Source organism: Furipterus horrens, unplaced genomic scaffold, assembly GCF_987537825.1.
Source record: "Furipterus horrens unplaced genomic scaffold, mFurHor1.1.pri manual_scaffold_3, whole genome shotgun sequence".
Lineage (NCBI taxonomy): Eukaryota > Metazoa > Chordata > Mammalia > Chiroptera > Furipteridae > Furipterus > Furipterus horrens.
Genome location: NW_028327173.1, coordinates 181,952,659 through 181,965,216, shown reverse-complemented (window position 1 = coordinate 181,965,216; position 12,558 = coordinate 181,952,659). Strand labels below are relative to the sequence as shown.

Sequence of the window (12,558 nt, the reverse complement as noted above, 5' to 3'; positions counted from 1 at the left end):
AACCCATTTGTTATTGTATTTTATCAGTGCTCATCATTGCCCTCTGTGTCAGAGGACTAGGTCATTCTCCAGTTTAGAAATTAAAGATATTGCTACACTGCCTTAGAGCTCAACTCCTATAATAGTGTTATTTAAAAATTTTTCTATAAAGGACAGAGCAGTGGGAAAGAAAAATTAAACTCCACAAGAGCTTTTAAACCATTTTATTGAATTTGAAATTAAATAGAGGCCTGGGGAGGTTGTACTGGGGGCAATTAACGCACAGAAGCTAACAATTGCCATGGATTGCTATAGAAGGAGGGAGAACTGGATGGGCCTGAGGGTCACAGAGCACTTTTTAGAAGACAAGGGAAACACAGAGAGAGGTTTCAGAGTCAGGCAATAATTCTTGCTGTATTAAACTTTTCAAACTGGGTTTAATACCTATAAAATCTTACTACAGGGAAGAAGGATGTAGACTCCTCTCTCTTTAAGGCTGTGAGTCTCTGATGAAGGGGACACACCAACAATTATGTGATTGAGCTAGGCAACTCCAACCCAAAGAACAGTGTACCCCTATTGCTGAAATGCTCTCTAGCAGAGGAGTAGCCAAGTATAAGCTGCACTGAGACCCTTGTACTTAGTTCAGAGGAGCCAAACCAATTTTCCCATTTGAGCATCTGGGGGCATTCTTTCCTAGCTGCGTGTCTTAGTATTAATGTGATGAGATCCCCAATTCCTGAGAGTAGCTGGCCCCAACAATCGTCTGCTGATGAGGGGAAACTGGATGCTCTTAGGAGCCTTGAGTCTCTCTCATGCTAGAATTTCCAAGTTCCCCACTTCCTAGACTTGCCCAACACTATAAAGGGGTGCAGAGCAAGGGTCTCTGAAAATAGCAGAAAAGTTCCCACAAACCTCGATTGGGAGAGGATAAAGGGGAAGGGGAAGCAGATGACACAACATTTAAGACACTGCATTACAATGGCAAGTCAGTAGTGGTGCTGCTGCCCTGGGAAAAGGCTTACCTGACTTTAAGAAGGTATAGTGACTCATGACAAAGCCGGGGGGGGGGGGAGCAGATGTCCATGCGGCACTGAGAACTCTTGCGCTGACTATAACGATAGCAGCCAAAAGAAGGTAAAAGATTCAGAGAAACTGGCAAAGGCAGCACATTATAGGAGGGGCAGGATATGAGGTCACAGGAAGTCCGGGCTGAGCATTTTAAATACGGGTGGGCTGAGAAAGAAGAGTAGCCACATGGTCTGAAAGGGTATAGGACGGGTGCCCCATCTGCCATGAGGGTGTGTGTGTATGTAGGGGGCAGCTACGAGGAAGGAGCCCTGAAGTAGGGGGATTCCGCCATGCGGTCTGTAGTGAAGAAGCAGGCATGTGGTCTGTACTGACGTATTCTGCCATGAGGTGCTGTGTAAGGAGAGAGCTGATAGAGCTGTGTGGAACCTGCCTAACTAAGCACGAATACCGTGGGAGATATCAGGAATGCTAAACTGTGCCCAGGAGTACAGACTTTGGGTTTTCTGAAGGACGTGTGGAGAAGCCACTCTCTTGGGATGTGTGCCTCTCTGGACTCCACCATGATCCAGTGTAACATGGCATATGTTTCCCTGAACCACTACATAGAGGCTGAGGACAATGTACCTCAGATCCGGAAGGAGGGAACTACTGGGCCTGGTTTTGGCTTATAGCCTGGTGGGGAGCAAGGGAATTGCTGGGACTTGTGAGAGAACAGGACTCTGAGCAGGGGTGCTCTCAGCTGCCCCCTACACCACCCCAAGTTTGGAATCCTGTAAACAAACACCTATTTCCTTCAACACTAATTGTTGGGTCATGTATCAAGGTGACACGTGAGTGAGCCCTGGTTTGTTCGGTTATAACACCAGCCTTTGATGTTCCACAGATATTTATACAGTGGCCCTTGCAAATGCATATTTGCATTTGAATTTCTCGGGAAATTCCCAAGAAAATTCCATTTACTATTTTTTTCTAGTATAGAGCTTTCAAGTTGAGCAAAAAGACATATCTCCAGATAATTGTGGAAAAAAAAAGAAAAAAAAAAGGCCTAGACAAATGTGTAACTATAAATAACAATTACCAGGAAACTCACAGTGGGAAAGAACATGGTCAGACATTCACTCCAAGACTTAAGTTATAAGACTAAACAACCCGCTAATTTTGACCTACATAAGTGACCCAAGACATATGGTAACAAAAGCTCTATCAAAGAAATTGACCCACAGATGTGGATTGCTTGACCACCTCCCCACCAACCCATGGACTTACAACATGAGAAACTTTTCATAATGGAGTGTAGGGTGTGAGGAAAGAAAAATAAGTTGGCATTTTCATCCAAGTAGAACATCTGCTAACTCATTAAGTGTTGAGAATGCTAGTTCATTGCCTTACACTATTGGTTGGTCTGGTTTTCCAACTTAAAAAAACATCTGACACAGTGAGAACATTTCAAAAATCTTAGAGAATTAAGAGACAGCCTCTAGTCATTCAGAGGTTGAGCTTCACTTTTGGAAAACATCTAGTCCTGGCTTTTCTTCTTCCCAACGCTTACTCTATCTTCTTCCTACTCCTCACTCCCCATCCCCTATCTCTTTCTGGAACTATTCACAGCTCTCACAATTCAAATAAAGTGTGGGGGAAAAAATATAACAGGAAAAAAATAATGGATGAAACTCACATTTATGAAATTGACTCAGTAATCCTAGATCTGGAATTGGTATGGGTAGAAAGAGTCAGAAACGAAGAGTCTTGGCCAAATAGATTACTTTGGTTATTGTCAGTCATCAATGAATGAATGAATTATTATTTGTCTATCAATACCTTGAATCATGTAATGATTTAGTTCTTTGTAATTATAATATTTTTATAATATTAAGAATGTGCTTTGGTTGTCACTTAGGTAGACAATAAATTCATCCCCCAAAACTAGAGGAAGTAATATCTATTGAATGAATCAAAATAATAAAAATGAATCAAGAAAATACAAATGTACCTGTCCTGCGGTGTCATAGAGTCCGAGCAAGTGTTGCTTGCCTCCCACCGTCACGGTAACTAGAGGAGAAGAGAAGAGGAGAGTCCATAAATACAAGCTTCAATCAGGAACCTTCACATTTCTCCATGCCAATGTTTCCCTGGACAGTGAGGATAAGCATATGCCTCACCCATGTATATTCTAAACCAAGTTGACAGCATGATTTCCGAAGGAAAAGACAACATTGAGCTGCAGTGAGACTAGATGATCTAAGCCAAGTCCAAATTTCTCAAATGGGATGGATAATATTGGTGCTGCAAAGGCACTCTGTAGGCTGCTCATTGATTTTTATTAGGCCCTAGACTATCAAGCTCATGAAGGAAAAGAATGCTGAACTTTTTCTTGGTTAGGTTATTTTCTCCCTTTGTTTGGTTTGAGCCACCTTTCAAGACACAGAATGCGTAAGCAATTTCTCTGTTAGAAATGTCCTTTTTTTATCTGTCTTTGAAATGTTAACAAGAACCTCAAAGCAAAGAATACTAACCCCCCCCCCATGCATACTTTATAATCTATAAGGCAAATGAGATGGGATTCATATTTATTTTTAATTTTTTAAAAAATTGAATATTCCTGTGCCTTAGCCCAACTGACTCATTGCGATGGTGAACCTTAGCTGAAGGATGACATGCTGTATGGGTTCAGTTTCACATGCCTGAAGGGTGTATATAGAGTGAAAAGTGGAGAGTTTGACTTCTCCAGCAGGCTTACTGCTTTGCAAAACAATTGTATCTGAAAGTGAGAATAGAGGGATGCCAACTTCCCTCTACATGTCTGTAAATGAAATAAAGTTTCAACTTGAAACTAAACCGAGATTGAACAGATTGAATGCAAGAATAATACAACTCTCTTGGTGAATGGAAAGAACAAATTTAAATTTCAAAAAAAATCTTTTTGGAAAAAAGAAGTAAAATAATAGAGGAGAATGTGATTTTTCTTAGTTTATTGAAAACTATGCAAATGCAATGTAAAGCTGATTTTTAAAAATTGACTTTATTGGGCTGACATTTAATAAAATTGTTTAGGTTTCAGGTATACAATTCTATAATACATCATCTGTATATTGTATTGTGTGTTCACCACCCTGAGTCAGGTCAGATTTTTGATGCCTTTTACTGTTTGCTGTGCAGGAAATGAAAGCTAACTAAATAAGCAACCCTTTAAAACCATATTTCCAGCATATGCCAGCCAAATTCTCTATTCTGTTGCTCAGAGTTGCTGATTTGGTACTAATTTTACTTTTGTTTTCAGGTTCATGGGCTACATGTATGCAAAGCACTTCTTAAGGGCTCATTCTTTGCAAAGCACTTGTTAAAAATCATTGCCTTCACAGACACCAGGAACAGTTATTCTGTCTACTCAGATCAACCTGTGTTCAGCTTGATAACACGGCTCTAGCCACTCAGATGAGCTTTAAATGTGTATATTAAAGCGATGACCCTGGCTCCGTCCAACCTTGGTGACAACACTGACAGAAGAGGGGATTTTAAGTATTTTTACTTCCTTTCAAATGTCAGGCTAGCAATGGAAATGACGCTGAAACTACACTGCCTGCAGCTCTTTGTCCTGTTCTATTTTTCTCTTCCTACATGCTTTTGCTTAAGTCCAGAATGACGTTCCTGAAATCTCCCTACATGTTTTTAAAAAACTTAAAAATTTTATTGTATGTTTTTCCCTTGCCTAAATTGTTTTAGTGACTAATTCACTACCCAGCCAAGGGTCAGGAATAAGCGGAAGAAATACAGCAGGTGGAATCTTCTGCCTCTAGCGAGTGGGGCCGCTTGTTCTGAAGACCCTGTTGGACCACGGCAGGACAGACAGGCCCACAGCCGTGGAGTGAGCACCAGGAGCTGGGTCACTCACCCTCAGGGCTCCACTGGAACCCTGACGCTCCTGTTTGAGCTTTCTCAGAGAGCCACCATTCCCTCCAGCCTGCCTGTCCTCAGGCCTCACCCTTCCTTGCCTGGCAGATTGAACTGCAAAGAACTGTACCAGGCCTGAGGCCAGCACCAGCCCAGCATCAGCCCAGGAGGGGTGGGCTGTGGGCGGAGAGCCTTCTCTTTGCCTGTGGCCGTCCTTTTCTCCACGGCTTACTGAGCTCCTAGACCTCTCAGTACTTGCGAGTAGAAAGACTCCTGCCTTGGGGCATGGAGAGGAGCAGTTTACTAGCAACGTCTGGACCTGAAGTAGCAAACACTATCCCAGGGAAATGTGGAGGGGTGTGGAAGCTCGCAGAAGGGTAGTCCTGTGCATGCGTACATGTACGCGCCTTGCGTGTGCGTGCTGGTGGGGCGTGGGAACACCGGAGGGGCACTACTGCGTGTGTGCACTTGTGCTGCTGGAGCGAGGTCAGGGAAGGCGTTCGGAGGATGTTACCCAAGGTGCATCAGAAGAAGGATAAGGGTGTTCAGGGGCTGCCTGGGATGCATGAGGGAGGTGGGGCAGAAGAGGTGGACCTGCAAGGTCGGGCTGTGCTGGCTCACTAATTAAGACTTTATTCTGAAAGCTTTGTTTGGCAATGAAAGTCCCGAATTCTCCTTTTTTCCAAAGAAAGTGAAAGAAGGAATTAAAATAATTTCCTTGGTTTATGGCAAATGGCGGCAGGAGGGAGGATGCTGTGTTGGGGTGGAAGCCCTGTTGGCTTTCAGCTTTGCTGCGTGGTGGCTGTCTACACTGTGTGTCTGGCCGGCTCTGCTGGACAAATTGAAAGGAAGGGAGACGAACTTGTGGCTCTTCTTTGGAAATCACTCCCCCCCAAAAAGCTAATTTTATTTTTTTTCTTTTTTCTTTTTTCTTTTCCTTTATTTTAACTGTTGACACTATTATAGATGTCCCCACTGAACCCCCCCCCCCCCCCAACTTTTGCCCTCCTGGCACCCCTTTGCCTCTGGCACTTACTACATTGTTGTCCGTGAGTTATACATATGTGTTCTTTGGCTAATCCTTCACCTTTATTCTCTCATCTCTGCTCCTTCTATTTTCCCATTTCATCGGAAAGAAGATAAGTGGATCACACAGTTGATGCTAAAGAACATCTAGGGACAGCCAGAGACAGATCCCATGTTAATCACAGAGTGTGGGTTTTCAAAATGGCTTTGTGAGTCCTTATCTTGGACGAGCAGTGGTTGTCTTATAGTTGCCAGCAGGCTGCAGTGTCCTCTGAGGCCTCTCAATTTGTAAATGAATCAGCCATAGCAGCACAGAAGGCAGGTAGGCCTTAAAATGCTAATGGTAAACATAGTGAGGCTGAAAGAGCAGGATCTTTTAAGTCAGGTGGTTCTGCTTTACAATCCTATCTGCTGTTCGCCTTCTGAGTGACCTTGGTAAAGTCACCTACCATCTCTGAGCCTCTGTTAAAATGGGGGTAATGTTAACTACCAAAGTGAGTACTTGTGGGGGGGAAATTAAAGAGAAAGTGCCTGGCACACAGCCTGGCGCATAGTGGGTGCTGAACAATTGTTACTTTTCCTCCTTCGACCAATGTTTGTTGTACCTCTCTACTCTATACCCTGAGCACATGAACTGGCACATAGTGGGATCTCACTATTTGCGAATTACCAGTCACTTTCTTCCCTAAATGATAGCTGTTTCAATCTTTGTATTATATATGTCCCACTGGACAGGAAGACCCCTGAGGACAGAATTTCCACACCCCATCTCCCACATAGCACACAGCACATATCCCGGCAGATGTAGTACATACTGAGTACATGGCACAGAAATGGAGCACTAGGGGCAACTCAGGCAGAGGAGAGTCCTCCAAAATGTGCAGACCTGCAGCTTGAAGCACACTGGCAAGACACGAACTGCTGTGAAGTGCCTGCAGCTGGCAAATCTGCCTGGCAGACAGTGGTCAGTCTAAAATCCCAGATCACCTTCTATTCTCGAAGCTATTAGAGTTGTTTTTGGAATTTAGAGAGGTTTTAAAGAGAGTGGGTCAAATCATCTGCTGATGGCTCAGATGGTTCTCTCCATAAAGTGTGAAAAATTGCTAGTGACCTTTTAAATATGTAAAATGAAGGTCATGCCAAATCCTTTAAACTCTTTGCTTCCTTGTGTTTCTTCTTTGTGTAGATTGAAGTGGCTAATTTCGTGAGTTGACATGAAATCTAAGTCATGTGCTGATCTCTTGATGGTCAGTTAGTTTCACCCAGAGAGAAAATGTCCCAGGCAGGAAGACCTAAGCTTACTTCCCTCAGCATTTCGGCCCCCTCACAAAACTGTGTCATTTGCAAACCTGGATGAGGACGTGTTGGTCATTCCCTGTAAACCAGCTCAGCCCAACAATCTGGCCCAGCAGCAGTACTAGGAATCTGGTTCAAAGTCCCTTCCTTGTTGGGTGGTGGACGGGGCATCTCAGCTGCCGAGCGGTCTTTTGAAATTGATGTTACAAATATACGATGAATCACGAGAACTCGAATGGTGAAAATGAAGTCAGTTAGGAGGAAGCCTCCACGTGCCCTTCTGTTCCCAGAACACAGCCAGCTGTCTGCATCACTCATGTCAAGTGTATTCTATTTGACAGGTAGGGTGAAGCAAACCTGACTAGGTGTGTGGATATAGTACTATAAAGGTGTTATTTTGGAGGAAGAAACACTAGCTTATAGACAAAGCATGAAATAGAATTTTAAGCAAGTTAATAACATGGATCTCATGTAAATATGGGATGAGGGTTCATCGAACTTTTATTAACTCAATAATGAGAGAAACAGAAAACGGTAAATCTTATTCAAAGAGCATTTTGAGGAAGTAGGCACAAAAATGGAATTATCTTCTGGAGGGTGGGCCCTTTGTAGTACAGGCTTCCCCCACTAGGTGAGTGTTCTAGAAACCCATCTGTATCTGTATCAGCTGGTATAGTTGTAAGAGGCTGCGTTCAGCTTCAGTGTTGAGCTTCAGTGAATTGTTTTTGAAGACTCCTTCGACGTGTTTGCCCATTTCATGATGGGTGACTTACAAGTGCACCTGCCCACACTGTGCTGAGCGTTCAGCAGTTTTTGACCAAAAATGGCATGAACTCCATGCCCAACCCTTCTTAATCACCTAGTCCCACCCCAAATAACTTTTTTTTTTTTTGTTTGTTTCCCTGGATGAAATAATGAACAGATCATGTTTACCCTAAAGGGATATAAAAATTCTTGATAAGCTGTTCAGAAGTCAGGGGGTAATCATTGTAGCAGCTTGTCTATGTCTAGGGGGCTGCAAGAAATGGGTGTTTAAATATTAATTCACAGTTCTGACCCTCCTCATGCTTGCTGACTAGATATCTTCAGCAGCATCCACTGACCTTTTTTCCCTCTCTCTGAACTGACTTTCATCCATGCCCTCCTTCCTCCTCCCTAGAAGGTCTTGTCTGGGACAGTGACTCACTAGCTTCCATGTGCACTTTGGGGAAGCCTGTACATTTTATAAGGAACCAACTCAAATTAAAGTAAGAACACAGTATGAAGCTAGAAGTAAATGATACATTTTCATAAACTTGAATGGTGGTGAATTCCTGGTGTATTTTCATCCTTCTGACATACATGATCCTAACATGGCTTGAAACCCTTCTCACTCATCTGCATGGCTCACCTCAGCCTGCTCATTTCCCTTCTTTGCAAAGAATGCTTCTTGTTTCCTCTGTTTGTGTGTGCATGTGTGTGAGTGAAATAAAAGTTGCTTGAGGAAGTCTCTTATTTGATGTATCGGCATGAGGTCCTGTTTCTGTACAACAAAGACTGAGGGGATAAATCCAGTAGGCTTCCAGGAGAAAAGTCCAAGAACTCTGAGCTGAGGGCTTGCTTTTGTGAGGTCTGCATATTCATCCTACAGTAACGAGAGTTCATTTGAACAGGGTAACACGAATCTTTCCTCCCTCTTCATGTTTCTTTGATTTGTTAGGTATGTCTATTGTGACAGGGCATTTGGTTTGTAGTTATTCCACATTGTAACCACCTTTGCTTCAGCTTTTCACCCTGGAATTCTGGGAAAGAAATTCTAAAATACCTTCCCTATACTTTTCAGCCTGGAAAACTCCCATAAACTGGAAAACTGACTTCCATAACTCCTCTTCGATGCCCGCCACATACCTTAAGTCTCTTTCCCATGCTTACTTGCCCATTGGGTCAAGAGCTGTATTATTTATTCTCTTGTCCCAGCATCTAGAGTGGGCCAGGTGTGTAGCTCATAAATATTGGTCGAGTGACTGTACAGTGCGTTATACTCCAGCCACACTGGAGGTTTTCTCTGAGGCATCTTTTCTCTAGATTAGCCTTTGGCATTTTCCAAAGGGACACCGTGAGCTTTTCTGGACACTTAAGTGGCAGGATGGAGTCACTAGCAATGATGTCCGACTCTACAGCTAGCCTGCCTGTTCTGAGGGGATGCCATGGCAACATGGCCTTCCTGGGTGGCCCTGTTCCACTTTTCCAGGCCACTTTCACCAACTACGGGGCTGCTAGGCTCTGGGACAGTGGGTCAGGGTCACTGCTGAGGGTCACTGTGGTTGCCCGAGTTATAGTAGTCAGGCTCCCTGGCGGTAGCCATGGAGTCCAGGGAAGTGGTCCTTTAATTAAGACTTTGGGAAGAAATGATTGAATTAAAAATGGAGCCTGAACACAGAGGCTTGTGGTCTGCAAACCAGAACATACTTTTTGCAGGATCCCATGTTTAAAGAAATACTTTTAAAAACTGTCAGCTCCTTTAATTATATCTATATGAGGTATGGTGAAATAAACACCTAATTTAAAGGCAGAAAGTTTCAGTTTTATCTTAGATCTACATGTTTCATGGCAGCCACCAAGGGGAAGGAGTTAAACACACAGATTCCCTGGTTTCATGTCCTACCCCTAAGATTCTGAGGAAATAGGACTGGGATGGGTGGGGCACTGAAGTCTGCATTTTTATCAGACTCTCCAGGCGAGTGATTCAGATCTGAACCCCAGTTTCTTCATCCTTAAAATGAGAATAAAAACTCAATTTACTTTAGTATTCCATCCACTTTAGACAGGTTTTGTGAACAGTACATGAAGTAATGTAAGGGAAGAAACTTAAAATTTATAAAATCTTACACAGATATTATCTTTTTGGTCATATCTGTCACACAGTACCTGAACTACACAAACTGTAACAACACTCTCCCCTCCTTGTCTAGAAATAGTTGCAGAGGAACTTCAAACACTGAAGTGGTAATAAAAGTGAAATAGTGTGTTCCAATCAAGAATTTTCAAAGCATTATTAGACTCATAAAAATTCTATCAGGTACCAGCTATAACTAGTTAGAAAGTATGATGGGAAATATTATTTTCACAACAAAAACAAATACTATAATGTGTCTAGTAATGTGCAAGACCTTTATGAAAAACAGCACAGGAAGCACTTTGCAAAGATCATAAAAGAAGACAGAGAGGGAAACAATTCATGATCTTGGGTAGGAAGCTCTCTATTGTGAAGATGTTATACCTGCCCAATTTAATAAGTTTAAAGTAATTCCAATAGGGTTTTTGAGTTGGGAACATGACATAGTGATTATCTTTGATAAATAAGGGTGTTTTCTAGTCAATAAGGATAATAATTCAAAAGAAAATAAAGAATATAGACAGCTTATAAATAAAGGGACAATGAATATTAGAGTTAAAAAATTCAAATTAAACAAGATGTAATCTTCGGCCTATCAGATTGAAAAAGACATGATGACGTGGCATACACACACTGCTGCAGGAAATGCAGACAGGTTCAAGTGTTCTGGCAAACCATCTGGCAGTATAGATCAAAGGCCTAAACATGGGTCTATCTCTGACTCAGTAAGCCTATTTCTGCAATGTATTCCCAGGAATAATCATATAAGTGCACCCCAATGTATGCATATGAAGGCTATTCATCAAGTGTTTGTAACAGCTAACAGGTGGACACAACCTAAATGTTTAATAATGGGGGATTGCTCCTCATCAGTTATGGAACGATCTTACTAAGTATCTTTTTAAAGAATATTGATTGGTGTGGTAAAATATTGAGGATATAATGCTAAATAGTAGAGGTAAAATTCTACATTGCATAGGTTAAAATATTTATAGAAAATGCTTTTAATTTTTTTTATACTTTGTTACCGCGAACATGTAAATCAGAAAAAAGATATTTGGGTGCCCAACAATTGTGGTTATGTTCTTATTATTACTGTTATATACAGATTGGGTTAAATGTCATCACCTAAATTCGGCCACTGCTTCTTGGTTCACACTCTAATTTTGTCAGGTTTGCCCAGATTTGTTTTAGGCTGTGGGACCAAGCCTCTATTTTTATGAGTAGGAACATGTGATGAATAGGTCTGCTGCAGGGGAGCTTTATCAACTGTGTATTGCAGAACAGCCTACCTTTTTCAGAGAATTATGATGAACCAACCACTAATGCTTTATCTATACTTGCCCTTCGAAGTTACCAAGAAAATACTATGCATTTGAAGATGCTAGAATCTGCCAAAATGTACTCGCTGTAAACCAAAAGATGTATCTGAACTGTAAAGACAACAGCAGTAAATTCATTCTAAATATAGCCCTTTCTTGACAATGTCTAGGCTTAGCAAAATTAACTAGCCAAGTGAATATTTAGAGTGTGTGTTTCTGCTCTCAATAACTTCTTTTCCAAAATATTATAAGATTATTTGGGGAACATGAGGCGATTTTTCTGTTTTCTACTTCTGTGCATGATTGTTATCCTAGATTATATTTACTTGTCTATCTTGTTCTTCAGGATCCTAGAATTTTATGTAATTGTGAGTTTTTCCATTTTATTTCATTTATCTTAGTCTAATATCCCAAACCAGAACAGACATTCTTTTTAGTTTTTCTGTTTTTTACTTCTTAACAAGTGTCAAGAAATATTATTATTTGCTGGTTAATTATGATTAAAGAAAGAACAATTTGAGATAAAACAGTTCTTGGATTATTTCTGCAATGAATATCTGGAAGCCCATTTTGTAAATTTATTAAGTATTTTCTCAGAGTTTGTGTAGGGTAACATCTACTGCTTCTGTGTCCTTATTCACATATTTTTCCCAAATTGTCTTTTCCTCAAACATCTAAAAATAAAAGTATAATTTTTGGATGCTTATTAGAAATGTACATTCATGGCTAGCCAGTCCCATTAAGGAGAGCCAGTAAAGGGATGCACTGAGTATTGGCTACCCCCTGAACCTATGGTATGCATTGTCACTCAGATCTAGAAGGCCTCCTGCATGCTTCGCACTAGTGGTCAACTGGGTCGATGAATTAGCAACCTGGAGCTTTGAATTCTTATTCTTGTTTTTGTCGATACTTTTCTGTTAGGTTTTAGGTGAGGTACAATTAATCTAGTAGAGTTTCTGTACATTTTCAAAGATTTAAAAAATATAACAGATAAGTGAAGAACCACATGGTTTGGTCTCAATATGATTTCACATTCAAGGACACACAACACTAACAACCCATTCTGACTTGAAGTGAAAGATTAAGACACCAAAGGCAGATTCAAATCATAAACCATAGCACTGCTTCTTTAAATAATCT

General features: G+C 41.4%; 1 protein-coding gene across 1 annotated transcript in view; it reads right to left on the bottom strand.

Annotated features, from left to right (window-relative positions):
- RHOJ (ras homolog family member J) overlaps positions 1-12,558 on the bottom strand; it is a 78,155-nt gene that overhangs the window by 23,799 nt on the left and 41,798 nt on the right. The window contains exon 2 of the mRNA XM_090270963.1: positions 3,002-3,060. Coding sequence (XP_090127089.1) covers positions 3,002-3,060 — 59 coding nt within the window. The remainder of the gene's footprint in view (positions 1-3,001; positions 3,061-12,558) is intronic.